The 24,607-nt window shown below is 32.9% G+C and overlaps 2 protein-coding genes across 2 annotated transcripts in view; both read right to left on the reverse strand.

Annotated features, from left to right (window-relative positions):
* The window catches only part of LOC132280789 (putative disease resistance RPP13-like protein 1), a 75,318-nt gene that overhangs the window by 11,017 nt on the left and 39,694 nt on the right, over positions 1-24,607 (reverse strand). The window lies entirely within an intron of this gene.
* On the reverse strand, positions 13,454-24,076 carry LOC132281296 (putative disease resistance RPP13-like protein 1). The gene is made up of 6 exons (XM_059783012.1): positions 20,024-24,076; positions 18,578-18,676; positions 17,373-17,426; positions 15,773-15,931; positions 14,511-14,639; positions 13,454-13,690 (listed from the first exon to the last, which is right to left on the reverse strand). The coding sequence occupies exon 1, from the start codon at positions 24,074-24,076 to the stop codon at positions 20,111-20,113; it is 3,966 nt and encodes a 1,321-aa protein (XP_059638995.1). The 3' UTR covers positions 13,454-13,690; positions 14,511-14,639; positions 15,773-15,931; positions 17,373-17,426; positions 18,578-18,676; positions 20,024-20,110.

A 24,607-nucleotide genomic window follows, 5' to 3' on the forward strand; every position in this document is an offset into this window, starting at 1 on the left:
TGAGCAATAATATGTTTGAAGCTGTAGCGTGTAGTAGGTGAAGCAATCCAAACCTTCTTGTCAGTGATAGCCGGACATGGAGGTTGTATGTGCAATAACTCTGGAATAAGAATTGTGAGTGACTGCGAAAATGACCTAGTGAAGCTTCTGTCTATGAATGTTTCAAGAGTGGTGCTTTCATTAATGCCAGTTGCAGTGAAAACAGAAGATGGAAATCGAGTGCAGAGTGGACCTCCTGGAGCCCAATTGTCCAACCAAAATGATGTGTCAGCTCCATTACCAACCTTGTGCTTGATAAATAGCCTAGTTGGATACCTTAACTGCAGTAATTTTCTCAAACTCCATGAGCCTGTGTGTGGAATTTTTAGTGATCACAAGTTTATGGATTTGATAAAGTGAGAATTGCACCATCTAAAATTCTATCCAAGCTTCCACATTGCAAATCCCAAGTGTGCCTCATAATTCCTGCTTTGTTTGCCTGCTATTAGTGGCATCTCTTTGTGAGGGTTCTAAGTTTCAAACAGGGTTCTTAAAGTATTATTTCATCGCTTTAAAATAATTATTCTATTTTTAATAATATTATTAATCTAACATTTTAACATTGAACCCACTGAGGTTAAAATAGAATAGTATAAAATAAAATAAACAAAAACCTTATAAAAGCATTTAGCTAAATCCTAAAATATTAAGGATTTTTTTATCTTATTTGACAATAAGATATGTGTTTGTTGTTTATGAGATGTCAAAAATTAAATAAGACCTTCCATTGATATAAAAAAGGTCCTGCTAGCTATATATATATATATATATATATATATATATATATATATATATATTCTTTACTATTTAGAAATACATGAGAAATTTTACATGATGCCATCCTAAAACTTCCAGCAATTGAAAATTCTCTCTTAACTTTTTCTTTCTTTTATCTTTTACTCTTTTAAATTCTTTGATTTTCTTAAAAATAAAAGTTAACTTTCCTTCTTCAATCAAACCTTAATTTTGTCCTTCAACATTATATCATTTTTCTGTTTTTTTTCATTTTCTTCTTTTATTTTTGTTTTTGTTTTTTTCGTCTTCTTCTGCATGGCTGAAAGTTGTTCTTTTTCCACTTATGTATGATACATGTACTGAAATATATATTTTTTCTCTTCTTATTCTTTGCATTCCCCTTCCTCTTATTCAAATATATTACTGTAATTTTATGAACTCAATGTTTGCAAGTAATTTCATGCATTGTTTTTAAAATACAAGATTGATCGATGACCGTTATAAATGTATTTAATGCAAATATTACCAATAAATGAATAGATATTTTGGTTATTATATTTTTTTAAGTATTTATTTTACTTATACAACCCATTGATAAATATATTATTTTGTAATGTTTGATTCAAAGTTAAGTCTATTTAATTTGGAGTAGTACCAAGGTATATAGGTGACCTCATGGGAAGTCTCTGCTTCAAGGAAACAAAAAATGAATAATATTGTGTTTGTGTAGAATAAAAGTTGTTACAATTTGTTTAACCAAAAATATACATCTCAGACATGAACATATAGGCTCAATTGGAGCATCCGCCCCGCTTGAATTTTTTTAATTTATATTATTATCTCTAATTTTTATTAAAATTTTAAAAATGATGCTAATCAATTTTTGAAACTACCCTACTTTATATCCTTATTACCACTCTACTTTTTTTTTTTTTTTTGGATCTATAAGATGGTTCAATAATTGGCTCTCTCTTTCTTCTTTACTTCTAACGAACCCACATCTATGGTAATGTCTCTCTCACACACTCCTTTTTAACTCAATTTTGTAAAATATATCACTATAATTTTTTTATAAAACACTCTATTACTAGTCTCTCACTAATTTTATTTATTTATTTATATAACATATTTAAAAGATTGGGCAATTACAATATGATGATCAAAATGAGTTTTGCTTGCTCATAATCAAATTCAAGAGAGAGCAAGAGAAAGAGGGCTGATGGGAATACTCAGAAGTCTTTGTTAAATACTTTATCATAAGGGTAGAGCATCTGGAAAGTGTCCGTCATAATACATTAAAGTAGGAGAAAATTAATCATCAGCTTTTTTTTTTTTTCAACCCTGGCAAAAAAAAAAAATAGCCATGCGACATCTACAAACACAGCCATAAATAGCTGAATAGAGGCAAACAAATCATGAAGCAATAAAAGAAAAAAACTAAAGAACAGACTCCAGATTTGTTGAGAAACAAGACACCTCGCAATAGCGGAAACCACCAAGGGAGAAGAGCAGCAATGCGAGTGACTCAAAGGTCAGGTCATCAGCAAGGTGTAATACCCCTAATTTTAAAAGGATAGTCTTGGCATTTTAATTATTATTATTTTTTTTCATTTTATTTGATTATTTGGCATTCTTTTATTTGATTGTTTGGCATTTTTATTTGCTTATTTTTCTTAATTGTTTTAATTGTGGTGATTTAATTGAATAACTTGTATTATTTGTTTTATTTATTTGAGTTAGTGTTTTAAATTGGTAATGTTTTAAATTGTCTTATTTATTTGTTTAAATGACTTAGTTGATTGTATTCGCTATTATTAAAATATAGTTAGGGTTTTATTTTTTTTCTGTTTAGGTAATTAAATTGGATTTAGGGTTGGTATTATTTCTTATAAATAGAACAATAGGTCTGCCAAGGGTTTTTGAGACCCTTATTCACGTACTGGAGGCAGAGTGAAACAGAGAGAGACTTGAGAGAATCAAAGAGGAAACCTAGGGTTTGGCAAGGGGGTGTTGTTCGTGGGTTGAACCAAGGAAGAACAACAAGGAGTTAGAACAGTATGTGTTTACAAATTGCTTATTGCTCGTTTTAAATTCTTTCTTGCGTAATTCATAATTTAATTGATGTCGATTAATGAATAAAGAATTTAGTTGATTTTGGAACACACTGGAACAAAGTTCAAACACCTAGGAACTCTAGGAATGGAGAAAAGAGGGTCGGAAAGTCGCCGGAGGCGAAGCAGGTGAGGGAAACGGGTGAGAGCAGGCTCCCAGTTGAAGGGAGCAGGGTCTCCTTCACAAAGAGGTGGCTCCCTCAATGAGGGAGCCGGCTCCATGAAGCTTGGAGGCGGCTCCATCTTCAAGGGAGCCTGCTCTATCAGTGTTTTTTATTTTTTTATGTTCCAGGGACAATTTTTGCTTCGGGCTTAGATCTTGAAGGTTACAGGTTCAGTTAGAAGCTGTATTAGGGATGGTCAGAGATGTCCTAAGCCTTATTAAGACTTCTGGGAGAAGATTAATGCAAAAAAAATCAACTGATGTTTATACTTCAACAGTAGACAATGTTTAAATAAATTAGTTTACTGTTTCTGGATGGAAAAAATTTTAAATTGCTTAATCTTAGGAAAGCAATTCTCATGGATGATTTTTCAGTTAATCATGTTCCAGGATTATCAAATAAGCATGTGAACTTATATATATTTCATTAAGTTTATTTGGAATTAATTGGTTTGTTGTTTCTGGATGGAAAGGTTTTTAAATTGCTTAATCTTAGGATAGCAAATTCTCAGATTCTTCAGTTAATCATGTTTCAGTAATCTCAAATAAGCATGCAAATTTACAGATCTCTATTATGCTTATTGTGGATAAATTGATAGTTACATATGTTGTGTGTATTGTCAATTATTGGAGTTTGTTGGAGTAGATTTAAATCAGCATGTTAGTATATATATTTTCTCTATCATGTTTAGCAAGGAACAATTGATGTTTATATTTAATATTTTTATTATCAACTGTTGGATTTATGGGTTGGTTGATATTTATACTCACTGTCTGTATTATCAACTGCTGGATGTTGGAATTGTATGCACCGGTAGGGGACGGTGGCATACAGGGATGGATTAGCTCAAATCGCTAAGTCCTATCTATTTTGGAATAAGGGAATAGATTATAAAAATAAAATCCTACTTATATGTAAGTCAATACAGCTGAATAAGTTGAACAGCTAACTGGATGTATTATGGATGGATAGGATATGACTTTATATATATATTTATGGTACCGCGATATAAGCCTGAGTTTCAGAGTCGATGGTTAGGGAGCGTATGTGCAGTAGGATGCGTAGCTGGATATGATAGGTTGAGGTATACCCTGTTAGGCTTAGGTACTCATGCCCACTCAGGTGCGTTTTGCATGTTGCATTTTATTCAGGTTGAGACTCCCTTCATAGTCCAGTGAGAGTCCCGTAGTGTGAATATATATATATATATATATATACGGATTATATAGCTATTGTTGAGTTGGTTAGAATATACATGCGTATCGAGTCTCTGTTTGGATTGTAGTAGGATAAAACTTGTTCGTGGGCCTGACCCACTTCTATTTTGTTCAGGTGTTCGTCAGTTCCAGGCTTAGAGCTGGTTCGTGCTAAGCGGAGATGGTCATTCATTCTTTCAATAACGTAGGATCTCTCTTCATGATTTAGTACTGGATTTTTTTTAGTTTTTCTGTTTCAGTTTGGGATATTATTAGGGGTCCACTGGATGGATTCCCGAGTTATTAAACTATTGGATTTTCAGTACTTAATTTTAAAGTATTATATTTTAGAATTCTTTCAGCTTTTAATTATTTAATTCTTAATTCATTTTGAAATTTGTGTTCATTTAAATATTAATTGTTTGATATTTCCTCGAATTTCGGCTTTGGCCTGATCACCACATGTCTCGAATTCGAAGGGTATCACACAAGGCAACAGCTCCAAGGCTGCATCCACAAGGCACCGCCGATTGGGGGAAAAACCACCCAAACCCCACACAAGACGACGGGGACAATAAAATCTGACATAGATCAGAGATCTAATCAGAGACAAAACAACAAATCCACCCTGTCGAGCCAAAAAATAAGTCAAACAGGAGTAGATCTAGCAAAACAATAACTAATATGGAATTTTTTTTTTATCTCCATCACTCATGTTTTTTAGGGTGTCATTTCAGTCTCTACCTTGAATGCCATGGTAGCTTAAACTTGCCATGTGTTTGCTCTGCATTATGTAAGACTTTATTTGAGGTACTACAATTTTCTCCTGCACAATACTAAATCGTTTTTCTTAAATTAGTAACGTATGTTAGAAAAATATTGTGATGTTAGACTTGCGTTTCAACAATTTTCTAACATATATCACTAGCTGAAAGAACCGATTAAATATTGCATGGGAGAGGATTATGATCTTTATTTTATACTTATACGTGTTCCAACACCTAGGTATTTGGGGGCATCAGTTCATGACTTTCTTGATTGTATAAAATGATTCTTCGAATGAAATTTTTTATAAGTGCATTTAACCAAAATACTCTCTCTTTTTGACACTCCAAGCAAATGAGAAATACAAGTTAGAAACTTAAGGTGGAGTAAAACTGAAAATTAAGTATTAAAAATTTTAATAGTTGAATTTCAAGTGTGAAAGTTTTTAAGTGGTAACTAAAAATTAATTATTATTTTTATATCTTTTTGAATTTTTAGCATTTAGTGATATCACTTAATAAATTATTCCATTTTTAGTGACACTTAACATTGTGGTATTCAAATTGCATTATGATAGTACTTAATTATATTTAACTATTTGTTTATACATTATAGACATGTAAAAATAATGAAGTTCAAAGATGTTGTGATTCATGTTTACTTGTGATTAATGTTTGATACGAATAATTACAATTTACAGGTGCATAATTTAACTATGTAACTAAATGAATAAAGTGATAAATTATTATATATATAAATTTAGTACTAGTAGATAACTAAAATATATAACATTTATATATAGTATAATGAAATGTAATGTAATAATATATACTGCAAAAAAAAAAAAATGTAATAATATATACATATATAGAATTATATATAAATACTTTTAATTAAATCTCATTATTTATAATTCATATTCTATTTGTTATGGTAACAAATTGTTTTATACATATCATTATCGAATTATTTAAAAAATAATTTTTCAATTCATATCCAGATAATCCGATCTAAGGAATCCAAATCCATTGAAAAGTCTACCTCACACATACACAACATCTCAAAGATAGGCCCAAGAAAGATCCCCGCAACCTCCATGGATAGTTTGTCTGGTGATGCATCGAAAGATTGAGGAATACAAGACAAAGAGGGTTGACGGCTATTTTCAAAAGTCGTTGGACATACTTGATCGAATTCGGTGACAAAAAAAAAACAAAAAAACTTGATCGAATTCAATAGCCATTGAAAAGTGTGGGCCAGAATACGTTAAAGTTGGAGAAATAATTCACAGCACTTGGTCAGAAATCAGACCCGCAAAAGCATCAATTAAATACTTACACCCAATATGGAATCTTTAATCTCCATCATTTACTTACACCCAATATGGAATCTTTAATCTCCATCCCTCCTTTTCGTAAGATTTTTTTCTCTTTTTTATTTATTACAAGACTGTTAAGGGTTTGTGATTTGTTAAAATAATTATTAGATCAATTCAATTGAGCCTTCTTGATTTTAAAAAAAAGATCTCATAAAAGTGTAATATTACATTATAAGAAATCTGAACAACAGTCCGAATAAAATTGATTAATTAGTTCATCAAATGTTAAATAGTTCAAAATTATTTAATAATTTCTAAGGGGCAGAGGGAAGAGAAAGGTACATATTCGAACACATCTTTCAATAGAGCAAAATGATAGTTGCACTCCTTTTATTAGGATGCGAGGGTAACTTTTGTTAGGACACTGACGTTTAAAATTCTATTTTAATTACATATTTATTTTGTATCATGAAATTTTTTGATAACTCTTATGTTTGGGTTTTATAAATATACACCTAGGTTATTGTTGAGAGTAATGAGTGGAGCTAGATTATTGTTGAGAGTAATGAGTGGAGCTTGAGGGTGTGAGTACAAGGTAGAGAGGGTTTACGGATATGTAATATCTCTACTTAATTACAATAATTTTTCCGTCTGTGAACATAGCCCCTAAGTTTCAGTGAATCATGTAAATCTATTGTGTTGTTGAATTGCTAATTTTGCTTCCGCTTAGCCTAACAACTTTAGCTTAGCTTATTTTAGACACACACACACACACATATATATACACACATATGGGGGTATTATTAGTTCATGATTTTCTTACTTTAATAAAATAATTCTTAATACATACCATAAAACTCCTTTTAAAAGTAAAAAAAAAAAAAAAAAACTTAGAAGTTCATTTAACAAAAGTATTTTTTTTTCCTTTCTTTTTAACATATTTGATTGTCATAAAATATTTACGAAAAAATATATATTAAAATTTAATAAAAATAATTTATTCATCAATTTTCGACAAATTATTTTATAGAGAGTCGACCTAAATCTCAATCTATACTTTACCAAACATTGAAAAATAAAAATAAATTTCATAAAAAATATTTTAAGTACAAACAAAGGGTCCTAAAATGTGATTATGTTATTTGAGTAATTTAACACGATTCAAGTGTCTTTGGACATACTTTACCAAAGAGTGGTCTTTTCCATCCCTGGTCTAATATAACAAAGAAGCTTGACGAAGTCATAACTAATGGAGATTTGATTGTCATAATCCAAAACTCAAAAAAAAATTGGACTTTTTTTTTTTTTTTTTGAAGTATGGAAGAAAAAAAGTTTTTTGTTGCGTTTGGGAGTATTGAATTAGTGATTTAAATTTGGGATTAAAAAATTTTAATTTAAATTTCTTTTAAAAATTTCTTTCGATACCAAATCCAAATCCCCCAAACATAGCAAAGTAAAAGATGAAAATGTTTGGCATTTGTATGCAACCTTATAGCCCTTGCAAACACCCTTAACTAATAGCACTAAATAGTAGGAGTATCAAATTTCAGAAGTACCCTTCTTAAATAAATATTGAAAGCATCATAGGCTAAGAAAATTGGGGATTGGGTACTACAAAAGGAAATTGATAAGGATTATCGATTTTTTTTTTCTTTTTTCTTCTTTTCACCCATGACAAGAATGTTAGATTAAAAGTTAAGAGGTGCAAAAGCTCGAAATTGAGTTCCTAATGACAACAGGGAGCAACTCAACTGTTGGGAATTATTGATTATAGTGGTCTTTGTGCTTCAACAACATAATTTTCAATTAGCTGCCAAAATCTGAAAATCCTCACATCTTTTTGCCATATATTTTGGCTAGTGTAAAGTTCAAATGTTATTATTATTATTATTATTATTTTGGATGGTCAAACAATGTATATTGATATGTAAAATTTGCATTGTTGGGCTGTGGAGCTCTGGGTTCCTTTGGAGAGAGGCCAGGGACCAACAAGCCCATTATAATAAAGTACAAAATGTCTAAAATAAGCAGATACAAGTGTAACCCATAGTTTTAGGCCCAAGCCATTACAACAAGGACTTAAGCCCAATTCAAATGTTCAGAAGAGAGAGAGCCGTTGCAACTGCAATCAGCATTGATCAAGACTTCACTGGAAGGAGAGCTCTGTAGCTCTCAAGTTGCAGAGGCGGTAGTCTGATACGAGGAGGAGGAAGATCGCAACTGACTAGAATGCGCATTGTTTCGACACAGACCCTAATATTGATTTCGATTCAGGATGGAGTTCATGACTTGAACAATGCTTGTCTATCTGATGAGGAAATTGTATGTCAAAATTTCAAAATCTCTGGGTTGTTGGGCTGGGCTGGGTTAGCCCACCCAAGTTGCAGCCCTACATACACCCGAAGCACATAGTCGCGAAATAACATTAATATTATTAGATGCACCAAATAGCTTGTATTCAAATACCTCAAGACATTGCAAATCAAATAAAAATGACATTATTAAGGGCAGATAATGGAGACATATGGATCGGTAACAGTAATGAACTCTTAATCCTAGTCACAGAAAAAAACATAGCAAAGTCCCAAATTTACCACGGTAATGGCCTGTCATGTATACAAAACTAGAAGCACTATCAAAACAGGTAATTTCCCATACCAATCTGACGCTGTTATTTTTGGTTCCGAAAAGTGAACCTAATCAAATCAGTTGGATCGACCAATCAAAATTCTTACAACTCAACCATCTACTTCAACAGATGAAAATAATGACATCTTAGTGTAGTCATCCATACTTCATCTATACTATATATGCTAATGGATTATAATTACGAGGAACAGATTAATATAGTAATAAGTAACTATAGTTTTATTTACCGATAACCACTAGTTTTAGTATAAGTGAATGTAGAGACCGGAAGGTAATATATTTTAGAGCTTAGTAATTCTGAAAAGAGAACAAGACAGAAACAACAGAACAAGAAGAACAAAAAAAATCAGTTTGCAGTGATGCTGAAAAAAATACCTTAAATTCGCACGTCTTCAACTAAAGGATTGCAATCGTTGAATATAAAAGAACTTATTGGAGTTGTCCATTCTTTAAAAATGACTTTGATATCAAGAAATGGCAAGACTGCTGCTCACATATTTTGTCAACTGCTGTATTACAGCAATTTCATATATCAGACAATAAGGCACATGCGAAGGAGAGAATCATGTTCATATGCATAGTGAACTGTGACATAGCCAATGCTCCCATAAGAACCTCCAAAATGACAAGAGACTCCCAAGTTACAATAATCTTATTTAGAATCCCCAAGATTTAATGATATTTAGATAGTTCGTTAACAAGAAGCAAAATTCACTTCCTGTTCTGCAAAATCTGAAACAAAAAGGCATGTTGATACTGTTAATTTTAATTTTAGTTATTATAAAAACTTTAAAAGGCAGCATATTTGTCTTACAACTAAAGTCTAGTATGTATAATTATTAATATAAGAAGATACAAGACAAGATTATGTATAAGGAAACTATTTCATTACCCATTAAGTTCCTACAAAATACATCTAGCCATTTTTGTCATATATGCATAGAATGGAGGAAAAAATAATTTTGTTTTATGTCCAGTCAAGTATGATGTAAATGTGTACAAAAAATAAAACAAAAAAAGTGGCCAAATATCTCCCATCAAATTTGTCCATTAGAGAATAAAAATCATCTGTTACCAAAGCAACCATCTTGAAGAACTGTCTGTTTAATCACAACTAATATAAATCAAGAACACAACTTAACTTCCATCAAATGAAAAAACATCCAAGTTGTCCAAAAGTTAACCAGCTCATAGCAACAAGATTTTATAGATTGAATAAACAAATAGAGAGAAACACATTGATATATTCTCCATGTTAGCCAACTCATTCATCAACTGAACTTGAACACTAGATGGCTTTGGATAGGTTTATAGTTGCACTACACAGTACTTTGAAGTCCTTGACAGCTGCTGGAAAATGCTTTTGATTGATTTATGTTGATTTGAAAAAGTATGTAGATTTCATTCAACCTTTATCAGTATCAATGTCAGGCAAATGACAATATAGGTATGAGTACGAGATATGATATGCCTTTTTGAACATTGTAAAAGATTAAAAAGTGCTTCATTTGGTTTTATTATTACTTCGAAATACTGAACTATCGATGTTCATCACCCTATGTTACATAAAAACACCATATAACTGTAGAATACGAAAAATTATTATGTAATACCCCTAATTTAAAAAGGATAGTCTCGGTATTATTTTAATAGTTTTAATTGCATTTAATTATTTAGTTATTTTCTTGGCTAATTGTTTACTTGTTTAATTGATTTAATTATTTGTTTAAATTGAATTGTATGTGATGATGTGTATTTATTTAAGAATTTAATTGTTTTATTTTTATTTTTATAGTTTTAAGGAATTGGATATGGATAGTAGTAATTGACCAATCAATTGGACTGACATGGACTACTTGGATAAGGGGTTTAATGGGTACGGATAAATTGGACTGACATGAACTACTTGGATAAGAGGTTTAATGGGTACGGATAATTACACATGTATATGTATATTTAATAAATATATATATATATATATATATATATATATATATATATATATATATATAAGGAAAGTCCTTTAATAATAATCTGATATATATTTATATATTATATATAAAAAAGAGTACACATAGATTATACGTAATATATATTTAAGTTACCTTTTTAGTATTTAAATTTTATTTATTTTTATTTTATTTTAGTTTGTCTTGGAATAGGAAAAGGATTAGGGTTATTTTAGTTGCCTATAAATATATAACTATAGAGTTGTGAAAGAGGTTAAAAAATATATCACGTACTATATTTTAGAGAGAGAAAGAAGGAAGAGGAAGGAAGAGGAAAAGGAAGAAGGAGGTTAGGGTTTTTATCAAATTCCTAAAGGCAAGTTTTAATTCTTCTCTTCTCCTTTGATTCATACCCTATGCATGCTAGATTAATTCTAGGGTTTTGTTTTTAATAATTAATTAAATCTAATTACATGAATTGGTTTGAGAATCATAAGTCTATGTGTTTTAGTAATGATTTTGTAATGAACTTGTATATTTAATAAATTAATTTTACAAAGAATAATTTAGTTTTCCTGAAAGAAGTCCGCCGAACGAGGTGAAATTGGTTGTGGCGTGAATTAGTTTTTTTTTCCTTCATGGTGACAGAATTGTGTTTCCTAGAAGAGCACGCCGAACGAGGCGCAATAAGTCTCTGGCGTGAATTGTTGTTTTCCATTGTGAAGTTTGTAATCAGATTGGCGTTTTTGGTTCTAAAGTGAGGAATAATTGAAGCAATGATGATATAATGAGTGTATTAAAGGAATAATTGAAGCAATGATGATATAATGATTGTATTAAAGTTATTAATGATGGAAATAATGATTGGTATTATGATTGATATAATAATTAATATAATGATTGTTATTATAATTGATATAATGATTGATATAATGATTAAATAATGATTTATTTATTTTATTTTGATTAAATAGTTTTGTATTGAATATTTTAATGTTAATTTGTTTAGGGTTGGAATATTAAATTAATATTTGTTATTTTTGGATTGATAAATCTATATTAAATATTTAATTAATTTAAATAGATTCATTAGGAATTTGAAATGCATTATTTTGTAAGTTTACATGCTAAGTATGAAATTTAATTAATTTAAAAAAAGATAAATTAATAAAATATTGTTGAATTAAATTATTTTAATCATTTATTTAGATTTAAATTAATTTAATCAGAATATGGAGATATACAATTCTGTTGATATGCATGTTAATTTCTTGTGATGTAAATTAAATGTATACTATTTAGAATTGATATTTTTACTCAAGTAAATGCAAAGAATGTGTTTATAATTTATATCATATTTATTGGGATTATTAGATGTAAATATTATTTACATTATCCTTGGATTGGAAACTGTTATTTGGTTATGTTATGGATTAATGCACCATTATGGGATGAGGGCATAGTAGGGATAGATTAACGTAAGAGTTAAGTCCTACCTATTTTTAATAAGGGAACGGATTAACCACAGTGTTAAGTCTTACTTATTCGTGTCAGGTCAACGGAATGACATATTATTAAAATAATAATTGGATAGTTTATTTTGATGGTTGGATAGGACGGATTTTACATATATAATTATACGCCATGATATGAGCTTGAGTCTCAGGATCAGTGGTTAGAGTGCATATATATTGCCAGGGATGTGTAGCTAGATATAGTGTAGTTGTGTACCCTGGTAGGTCTAGGTACCCATACCCACTATATGTGCGTTTTGCATGTTGCCTACTATTCAGGTTGAGACAACTCTATAGTCTGGTGAGGTTCCTTTAGTGTGTGTATATCTATATATGGACTATTTAGTTATTGTTGAATTAATTAGGATGTGTACGTGTATTGGGTCTCTATTTGGGATGTAGTAGATTTAGAACTTGTATGTGGGCCTGACCCACCATTATTTTTTTCAGGTGTTCGTCAGTTCCATTCTTAGAGATTGTTCGTGCTGAACAAAGACAGTCATTCACTTTTCCGACTCTACGTAGGACTCTTCTTCATGGTTTAATTATTAGTTTTTTTCAGTTCAGTTATTTCAGTTAGGATATTATTAGGGGTCCACAATATGGATTTCCGAGTTGTAGTTTTAATTAATTACTGGTATCAGAGGATTGGAGGATTTTAGTATGAGATTTTTAATTATTTTTATTTGAGAATTTTAAAATAAGGATTTATTATTTAGTTTCCTTCAGCTGATTATTTATTTAATTCTTTATTATTCTTTTTGAATTCAAATGCTTGTTTAAATATTAATTGTTTGGTATCTCTCGGATCTGTGCTCGGACTTGATCACCCGTGTGTAACGACTCAAAACTAATACTTTTTAAACAAAAAAAAAAAAAAAATTAAATTCGGCATGACCTCCCCTAAAAATAGGTCTATCACAACCTGTTTAATTGCATTTTTAACCTGTCATGGCTCAAATTCCGAATTCACGACAACAAAAGATAGTGATACAACCAACTAATCTAGACAATGCTTCAAACTAGGATTATCCATCCATTCATCAACAAGTTGCATATTATCAAATCCCCATCCAAAACATCATCAATTCTTTAGTCATATTACATGACAAAGTTCCACAAAATAATTATACATCTTTGCACTTCTAGTGTTTTACAAAATAATGGGGAATATACAAAGATACAAAAGTGGACTTCTATCGCCGTTTAAGCTTGAGGTGGGTTGTCATCCACCAGTTCCTTTCCAAGACCTGAAAAAAATATATATATAGATATAGGGGTGAGCATATAGCTCAGCAGGTGACACTTAAGACACAATTCTTGTGTCCTAGTGAATCCAAATAAAGCATAGGCCAATGGGAGATTGGGGACATGCATTGAAGGGGAAAAACAATTACAAGTACAAGTCAAATTCAATCACACACAAATGCAAATGGAGTGAGATGCAATGCATGCTAAAGTCACTCCCCGTTTTCATTCTCAAAACCATCACGTTCAAAGTTAATGTAACCCCCTTTGGTAACCCCGTCGCGACGAGAGGAGGATTGGCTACCGTCCCTAGGCCCTTGGTGACCCCGTGGCGCCGTCGAGGGGCCCGAATAGCTCAACCACGCTAGGGTACTCTCCCTAGTCCTCCCTAGGCTACATTAACCTCTGGCCCGTTGGTAACCCCGCAGCGACCGGGTTTGTCAAAACCAATTTTTTTTCAAAACATTCATTCCCAAATCCCCATTTTCATTTCAAGACAACCACTTCCCTTTTTCATGCAACCCAATGAGATGTAGGCTCATGTCATGATCTCAATATAATGACAAATGGGAACTTAGCACAATAATAAATAAGCATGTTCTCATGGCATCATTATAGCATGTTAGTAACCTCAAAAAAAAATGTAAACAACCATCACATAGACATACTTTTCATTCAACCATGTTATACACATTTACATAACTAGTATGTTGTCAATTAAATCATTTTAATCAAAATCAACAACAATTAAACATGCTATAACACACATAGAGGAGCATGATTCATTATAGAGCAAGATTCCATGGCTTAAGATGTCCCTACCTCACAATCCAAGCCGAAATCCCTAGAATAGGTCCTCCAAATTCGAGCTCCAAGGAAGACTCAAAACTGGAAATTGATAGTATGGATGCGTAGAGCTCGCTACAAGCTTCGTTTCGCCTCAAACGGTTCCTAAATCCGATGAAAGATGATTGAGTAATCAAACCTCAAAGTTTTTGTCTCTAAAATGAAAGAAAAAGAGAAGGAACCGAGAGGGAGAGAGAGAGCATACGGGAATGAGAAAGAAAAGAAGATTTCTTGACCAAATAAGTTAGTGGTGGGCCCCACTTGAAATTATTTTCCTTTTCTCTTTATTTTTTTGTCTCTAATTACACCACAAATACACAATTGCACCATACAAATGCTGCATCACCACATAAATTAAAATGTAGGAAATGTAACTGGACCCAACCACAAACCCGGATGGTAAAGTGAAAAGACGAAAATGCCCTTGCATTAACGAATTTTCAGAAAATTCGAAAATGCTGAAAATTAGAATTATCACACCGTGGCTCTAGAATCGAAACTTAGACACATATCCACACTCAATACACATAACTGAGATCTGATAACATAGGTGTTTGAAGTATTGCTTTCAGAATGCTATTCTACAGGCCTATATATTGATACTTGGGTATAATTTATAGATACTTGGGTTAAAAAAATTATAACATGGCCCCCCAAAAATAAAATATTGTGGCCTTCTCAAATTCTTAATTAAAGCTTGCTGCAGAATCATGAGGGAATGTGTGCACATCAGCAATCTCACTCAAGAATGTGAATCACGGGATTGGGTCAAACTCAATATCTGTATGTTACCGCCAAAAAACAAACAAATTAAGAAAAGGACTCGAAACCCACTATTTTATAGAAAATTATTGAGTAAAATTGGAAACTTAAAACTCATATAATTGAGCTGATTTTGACCTGCACTTAATTTTTGGCAGACCAAACAAATTATATTATACTGTATTCCACAGATAGGCCATTTAGCATCAATTCTATAACTGATTAATCATATATACTTCAATATATACAAGTTTTTTTACTTGACAAATATTTAACTCCCAAGAATTGAACCCTCGACCTTTTGCTTTGAATGGAGAGGAAATACTGCAACAACAAGTTTGATTTCAATATATATATATATATATATATGACTGGGATTGCTTAGATTCGTTAATGTTCTCTAAATTAATCAGGTAAACATAGTCCTGACGAGCCGTGGCCAACATGTCTTAGAGATCATCAAAGGGATTTCTTACCTTTATAACGAGCTTCCAAGCATAAATCTGCCTCATGGTCACCTCAAATCCTCAAATGTGGTTTTAGGTGGTACCCTTGAACCCCGCTTGGCAGATTATTCACTCACGCCTGTGGTCAACAAGATCACGCTCAACAATTCATGGTGGCCTACAAATCACCTGAGTTCACCCAAACAAAGAAGCATCCGTGCTTTTAGTTGTTACACTTCCTATAACTACAAATCAATAAGCATATAGTAATTTGATGGAAGATTCAATAATCATGTCGAGATACGTGATTACTAGACATTGTTCACATTTAATTGAACCCTTGCTTAAATGTTAACGTACAATAGACCCAAATCCTTTCTTGTGTGGGGATCCAGACCAGTGCACCAAAATAGTGCCGTTTTAAATATCCAAACATCACTATCTCCCTACTCCTAATATTTCAGAAAGTAGTTCCTAAATTGAAGATAAAATTAAGAACTTGGAAGATCTATTTAGCCACAAACAAATTACACCCTTCTAGAATAACATTCATTCACGAAATAATTTAAATAAATAAAGTACTAATAAAATCAATGATTCAAAAAATGCCCAAACATCAAAAGTTACCACTTACATGCAGTGACAATATGCATATGGAATCTGGGGAAAAAACGAAAAAGAAAACAGAAAAAAAATGCTCTCAGGGCTCCTACAAGTATCACATCTCTAGTACAGAAAGGAAAGCTAAGACTGAGTTTTTCTTTTACTCTATTTAAGATTGATAAATGACTCATATTATAGGTAAATAGGTAGATGACAAGGTGATACTTACTGCAGCAATATCTCCACCCAAACTATTAGGTCTAGGTAAATGTTCCTATATAGATGTAATATATTACTAATATATCTATATACCAATTTAATATGAAACAATGAAGAAAATGGAAATTACAGAATGTATCACTTAGACAAATAGCTGAAGCACAAAGTTATGAAATATCATTATTATTAGTAAATGCACCAAATAACTTGTATTCGGATACCTAAAGACGCTGCAAATAAAAAAAAAAAATGACATTATTAAGGAGATATAATGGAGACATATGGATCTGTAAAGTAATGAACTCTTAATCCTAGACCTAGAAGAAGAAAAAAAGAAAAGAAAAAGAAACACGAGCTACTCTCAAATTTACCACAGCAGTGACCAGTCATGCATAGAAAACTCCAACTTAATCCACAAGCGCTATCAAAACAGGTAATTTTCAAGACTAATCTGATGCAGTCATTTTTAGCGCAGTCATCTATATTTTATCTATGCTGTATATGCTAACAGACTATAATTATATGGAACAGATTGATATAGTAGTGAGTAATCTTCATGTTATTTATTGTTAGCCCCTAGTTTTAGTATAATGAAGTTGATTCACTGGTTACATAATCGTCCCCCATAAATGGAAGAGAAATTTTCACAACTACATCAACATCACAGAGTACAACTCCCCAAATGCACAAGCAACTGAGACAACTCTGCAATTCCTCCTTAAAACATCCATAAAGCATAGAACTCCACCAACTCCTTCGCATACATACAACATGAAATATTTCACAAAATTATCAGAATGTTATTCACCTTGGAGGATGGTACTCTGGGATTTTGGTTGCAAGTGCAAGCCTCATCACCAATCTATGAGAAGCAAACAATTCTTTAGAGAAAACCATAACTACAAACCAATCAACGCTAACTCGTAACAATAAACTATAAATAAAATACTGCTATAACAGAAAGCAATATTGACTATTATCTCACCCTCAACACAATAACTACAAACCAATAAACATTAACTCATAACGGTAAACTCTAAATAAAATACTGCTACAACAGAACAGCAACATTTACTATTATCTCACCCTTTTCTGGACTTGGTTTGTCTGGAAAAGTATCATAACAAATGAAATTTATATGCTTCTTAGGAAGATAAACCATGAAATATTTTCTTATAATGTTTAGAGATCGCAAGAAAGCAGTCAAGAAGACTATTTATTGATAATCTCTTGCAAAATGATCGCAACAATGCTGTCAATGTTCAACTCGGTTTGGATGGACCCTGGAGGTATAGTAAAAATATGTAGGAAGAACCAAAACACCAAGTTATCCAGGCCATTTTTAGGTTATTAAACATTAGGAAATTAAAACGATTCTTACTCTTAAAAATTAGAAAACTATCATATTCTTTTTCAGATCCATTATGATTCTCAGTCACTCCACCAGTAAATGTCGTGAATTTTTAATGGAAGCTATTCAATCAATCCCAGCCAATTGCATATTAGAGGTATCTTTAGACACATTTCTTGATGACAAAAAGCTAGCTTGATTACTGAACTATTCTTGATTGCTCGAAAGATCATTAGATTACTGCAAATTTTCAATGTACAGCAAACAAATGATACAAAAGCTATTCAATTGAATTCTTATCTGATAAAACACAGCGATAAATAAAAAAATATATACAAAAATTGTCTTGTAAAATAGATGAAATTATATTTCTCAAAGTCCCTTTCACATCAATATCGTTGAAAATCAGCATATTTTAACCATGTTGTAAATCAGTCCAACAACAAAAGCTGCACTTTGTTAGTAGCCAAGAGCAGTATTTAGAACAATTTTGTGGGAGCAAAGCAAGAAATAAATTTCACCTCTCAATTTTGATTGAACATACATATCGGCAATATAATTTTAGTAGTTATGAAAAGAGAACAAGACGAAAACAATAACCAGGGAAAGCAAGAATAACAAGAACAGAAAATTTTAGTTTGCAGTGATGCTGAAGAATATACCTTAAGACAAGTAGCTAACCCATCCTAGATTGCCAAAAAATTTCACACGTCTTCAATATCAAGAAATTTTAGCCTGCTGCACGCATATTTTGTCAACTCCTGTATTATAGCAAATTTCTTTTATCAGAAAATACGGCACATGGGAAGGAGAGAATCATGTTCATATGAATAGTTAACTGTAACATAGCCAATGAAAACAAACTCCAAGCTATAGCCAACGATATTGAGATAGTTTATTAACAGAGAGCAAAATTCACTTTATGCTCTGCAAAATCTGAAACAAAAATGTAGTCTTTTGAAATGACCAAAAGGGTATATATGAGTTCCCAGAAGCATTCATCTGCAGAAATAGCCCAAATGACTGTTGAAAGAAGATATATTCCTGAATCAAGTAGGATAAATGGAAAAGTGATTCATATTCCTGAATCAAGTACGATAAATGGAAAAGTGATTCATATTCCTGAATCAAGTACGACATATTCCTTTTTGCTAGGTGATTGAAGCAAATGAGAAATAAGGTTTCTTGCAGGAGGATGTGATGAACAAAATTATATTCTTTTATGACTCATACATCACAACAATTAATCTTCACTATTTTATATTTTTGTCATGTTCCAATAAACATGAATTAGAGTACTACAGCTAATTCCAGACCAGATAAACTCTAGAATGGGAAAAAAAAAAAAAAAAATCATAAAATTTTCAAATTCGTTAATTTAACAATAGATTCAGATAACTTTATCTGCAGCAGAGTTAGGGGACAGGAATTGGAGGTGGGGAAGCAAGAGCTGGTATTAACTATTAAGTTCTGAATGAACAGAGATAACTTTTTTTTTAAAAAAAGTTATAAAAAGCAGCATATGTTTCTCATAACTAGAGTCCAGTATATCTAGTTAATATATAAGAAGATATAAGAAAAGATTATTTATAAACAAAAGTATTTCATTACCCATTAAGTTCATAAAAATATATCTAGTCATTTTTGTCATATATATGCATAGAATGGAGAGAAAAAATATATATTTTTGTTTCATGTCTAGTCAAGTATGATGTAAATGAACTTATCCAAAAAAAAAAAAAAACGTATGTTGTAAATTGACTTATTGAAATATATATATATATGATGTAAATGTGAACAAAAATAAAGATCAAACATCTCCTATCAAATTTATGTCTTTTAGAGAATAAAAATCTTCTATTATTTAAGAAACCAATAATCTTGAAAAAAAAAGGTCTATTCACTAGCTAAATGATCACAACAAACATATATGAAATATATATAAAGAACATAACATAATACTGGATGGAAAACATCCAAGTTGTCCAAAAGTTAACAAGCTAATAGCAAAATGTTTCTTTCAAATGATGCAGCAGAATGAGCATGAAATTGGATGCATGCGAAAAGAAGCGGGATTTGCCCAAAATTCATAAGGCTGGTGTAGTCACCTCTGTCCTGGGTCCGAAGACTTTGAAGCGTGGAAGGCAGCCCTTCCCTATGCAAGGGTCTGGGATATCACCAATATTTGCGAATTGTCAACGAGATCTGAGTCCGCGAGAATAAGTGGTACGAAATTCAATAAGATTGGGGGGCAAATTCCCATTCCCAATCCCTTGAAGGTAGGACTCTACAAATGGACAATTTTCTATTTCTATGGTTTCGAGGCTTCGAAGAATCTGATCAAAAATTGGCAACGACGTCAGATTTGAACAACTGAAGATACAAAGCGATCTGAGTTTGGGGGTGGACAAGCAGACTTCTCCTTCCGGGATGGACTCCAGACTTCCACAATTTCTTATTTCAAGGGATTGGAGGCTTGGAAGAATCAGGTTGGTGGTAGCAGCGAAGGATCGGAGATTCACGCAATTGCTTATAGCAAGTTCACTGAGGTTGGGTAAGCCTCTTTCGGAGAAGGACAAGCACTCCACAACATCGCAACATCGTATCCAAAGTCTACGAAGACTAGCGAAATTATTATTAATATTATTTACGCACCCCCCATTCCGAAGTAGTAACATTCCAACCTTCGGCCATCCCGAGATTTCTAGCTCTTGAAGTGATGACATATTCATATCCTGCTGCTGCTGTAGCATCATCGTCATCTCTAACACCTCCGGGAAGTACTCCAAATTCACACAACCCTCAATTTGAAGCACTTTAAGGGCAGTGGGTAACGTATCGGTAGGCCAAGACCTCAATGATGAACAACAAAAAATACTCAAGCGTTCAACACCACAGATGCCGTTCGGCAGGGACTTCAATGCATTGCATCCCTGTATTTCAAGATATTTGAGCATTGGTGGGACACCTGTCTTTGGAAACTCCACAAGTTTTGGACACTTGTATATCACCAATGATGTGAGAGACGTGAGGTTATGCAGCTCATTTGGCAACTTCTCAAAATTCATACAATCAAGTATATACAATTCCTGAAGATTAATGCAAGGCAGCCCTTCATCTAATTCTTCACCAAAGGAAACAAGTTGGGGACACGAACAAACACCCAGTCTCTTTAGACGGAGAAGATTATTTTTCTGTCTAACCCTCCCACCGTTTTGCCAAAAAGCCACCAGTTGGTTGCATCCACTGAACGTAAGACTCTCAAGTGCTCCCAGGTACTGCACCAATGCTTCATCAAGATGAAGAAGCCCTGTAATACTCGTAACATTCAAACTAGTTAGTGAGGTCACATCAACAATACTTTGTAGCACCGCCTCATCACACCCTCGCAAGAATAACGTTCGAAGAGAGGGAAGCCTTAAAAGTGAAATCCTATTCAACTTGGGACAACCATTTATTTTAAGCTCCCGTAGGCAAGGGAATTGTCTTCCAGCTTCTTCAACGCCAATACAACAATCCCATTCGTCCCATGCCGGCATGGACTCAAATCTCAAACTCTCCAGTGATGGAAAAGGGGGAAAACAATCCCCGCAGAACTCAACCCCCAAATTTTGTAATTCAGTCATTCCTTGAATGCATAGCTCTTTGAGGTTGGGTAGTTGCCCAAATGGTGGTAAAATTTTGCATTTTGGACAGTTCACAAGAGACAAGTTCACCATTTTGGAGAATGATGGATCGCCAATCCAACTTGGAAATTTTGTGCCCCCATAGAACTTAATTTTGAGCCTTTTCAAGTCTCCATGAGGTTGTAGCATGTTAAGTACATTCATTTCAAGGTTTTCATTTGGAAAATCATTGAAATTTCTTCCACACCATGCGAACTTTAATTCTTCAATGTTCTGCTTAGTCCTTAATTTTGCTTCATTTGCATCTTGAACATCTGAGACGTTTTGCAACTCTGTAATAGAAATACTTCCCCGTAAAAGCCTTAGATTTTTCAACTCTTTTAGTCTTGGCCCATTATGTTTGCCCACAACGAAATGGGACAATGTTTGCAAATTCGTCAATCTATCAATTCCTGAGCACAGACCAGTCCCATCAAATCGACCAGCCTTTGAGTACAGACCAGTCCTAGTTATGTCAAGATGACGTAGGTTAATTAAATTTCCAATGTTTGAGGGCAACATACAAAGATACTCGCAATTGCACAACAATAGTGTTTGTAAATGGTATAGATTACTGACTGATTCAGGTAACCGTCTGATTGGAGTCCCACATAAATTAAGATACCTTAGATGTATTAAATCACCAATCGAGTCCGGTAGCTCAGTTATGGCATAATTAGACAAAGACAACACCCTTACACATTGTAAGTTCGAAATTAAATCAAGCAAAACATCGTTTGCTGAGCTGTCACTTCTAGGATGTAAATAGTAGTCTGCTCCATTGCCAAACAATTGTAGAAAAGTTCGCAAATGTTGCCTTTTATAAGTAGGCCTGAACCTTTGAAGGCCATCAAATCTTTGACGAAGAAATGACAAGTGCCGAGCTCGTCCAGGAATTTCAATTTGCTTATCACCTACCAACTTATCTAACATAAAGCATATATCCCCAGCGATATATAGAGCTAAATCATTTAGAAGGTCGTGCATCACAAACCGTGATTCAAAAGCACTTGATTGTTGAAAAAATGACCTTGATAATAAATCATCAAAATATTCACTACCAAAATCTTCCATCTGCTTCTTTTCTGTTGACAGTGGCAAAAGACCTACCCCCATCCACAACAAAATTAGCTCCCCTTTGTCAAACGCATAGTCCTTTGGAAATATTGCACAGTAAGCAAAGCACTGCTTCAAATGAGATGGGAGATGATGATAGCTCAATCTAAGAGCCGGAAGAATATTACTTTGTTGTTCGGGTAAATCCCAAATCTTGCTATCAGATATATTCTCCCACACTCTCTGCTGTGATTCGTTGCGCAAGAGACCTCCTAGTGTTTTTGCTGCCAAAGGCAAGCCCTTACATTTATTCACTATTTTCTCACCAATTTCTTTAAGATGTGGATGTGCATCAAAGTTTGGTCTCCCGAGTGCATGATGAGCAAATAAAGATAGACATTCATCTTTGGACAACTCGTTTAGAGTGTAAGCCAGCTGGGACGGACACAATGTTGATGTAATTTTTGCAACGTTTCGAAGTCGAGTTGTGAGAATAATTTTGCTCCCAGGTGCCCCATGCATAAAGGGACGGCGTAGGACATCCCAGTCTGCATAATTGTCATTCCAAGCATCATCCAAAACAAGAAGAAATCTTTTCCCGGACAATTTCTCATTTAATTTTTTTTGAAGCATATTCAGAGTCTCCAACTTATTAGCGTCTGAAGTGAACGCCTCAAGAATGGCCTTAGTAACTCTGACAACATCATAATCATCAGAAACACAGACCCACAGCTTGGGATCAAAACAACCCTTTATGCGTTCATCATTGTAGACGAGTCGAGCCAGAGTCGTCTTACCAATGCCTCCCATGCCCACAATGGGAATCACAGAAACACTAACTGATTCATCTTCCTTCAACAACAATTGAAGGATAGCCTCCTTGTCCTTTTCTCTGCCATAAACGAGAGATTTGTCTTCCAAAGAAGTCGTTTCCCGTCGTCTTTCTGATACTGCTGTGGTGGACCCAATCCCTCCAACACTGGCTTTCAAACCCAGGCTCTTCTTTCGGATTTCAATACCTTGTAATCTTTCGGTGAGTTTCTCTACTTTGGACATCATATCGTTATCAAGCTTAGGAGTAGTAGAGTGCGTGAAACAAGTTTGGATGAGTTTTCGTACCTTACTAGGAGGAGAGATGCTACTGCTAGCTTCAGATTCTGCCTGGAGTCGCAAAGTTCGAGTGTTGAAATCGTCGAGCAAATCATCCAAGTCGTAAACCAAGTCGGTGAGATCATCCATCCATGATTTAACCCGTTTATCAGTTATTTGCTTATCCTCGGCGTCTGCCAGAACAGCACGAATCTCTGGCAACGTTTTCTGCAACTTCTCCAACTGAGCAACCATTTCCTCTTGACGACCATAGTTTGACTGCACCAGAGAGAATAACTTGTCACGCAGCATCTCAAAGATCGGCCCCAGAAAGATCCCCGCTACCTCCATGGATCGTTTGTCTCTGAAATAAATATTAGTAATAAGCAAAAAATATTAGTAATAAGCAAAAGAAGAGAGAGAGAGAGTATTTGAAAATATATGTTTGGTAAATTTATTTTTTATTTAAAATTGACTCTTTTAGTTACTATTAGAGTATAATTAAAAAATAATAAAATAATATTTTAATTGCCATTCAAGTATAATTGAAAAATAATAAAATAATAAAACTGACACATTTATTTACTATTAGATTATAATTGAAAAATAATAAAATAATAAATAACATTTATGTAATTATGAATAATAATAAAATAATAAATAATAGTATTTGAAAACCAAAACTTTATTTGGAGTTGTGAGAATTGTGAAGGAAATGACAACTAATTTTCAAAAATTTTGAAATGTGAAAAGTCAAAATAGACTTACCAAACGAATTTTGTTATAGTTGTTTTTAAAAAAATGAAAACTACAACTGAAAATCAAAATTGAAAACTTTACCAAGGAAGGCCTTAGGCACCTTGATTATCCATTATAATCGTA

The sequence above is a fragment of the Cornus florida genome, unplaced genomic scaffold (genome assembly GCF_030987335.1).
Source record: "Cornus florida cultivar Cherokee Brave unplaced genomic scaffold, ASM3098733v1 CherokeeBrave_3.0.0_Hap2_Chr11, whole genome shotgun sequence".
NCBI classification, from domain to species: Eukaryota; Viridiplantae; Streptophyta; class Magnoliopsida; order Cornales; family Cornaceae; genus Cornus; species Cornus florida.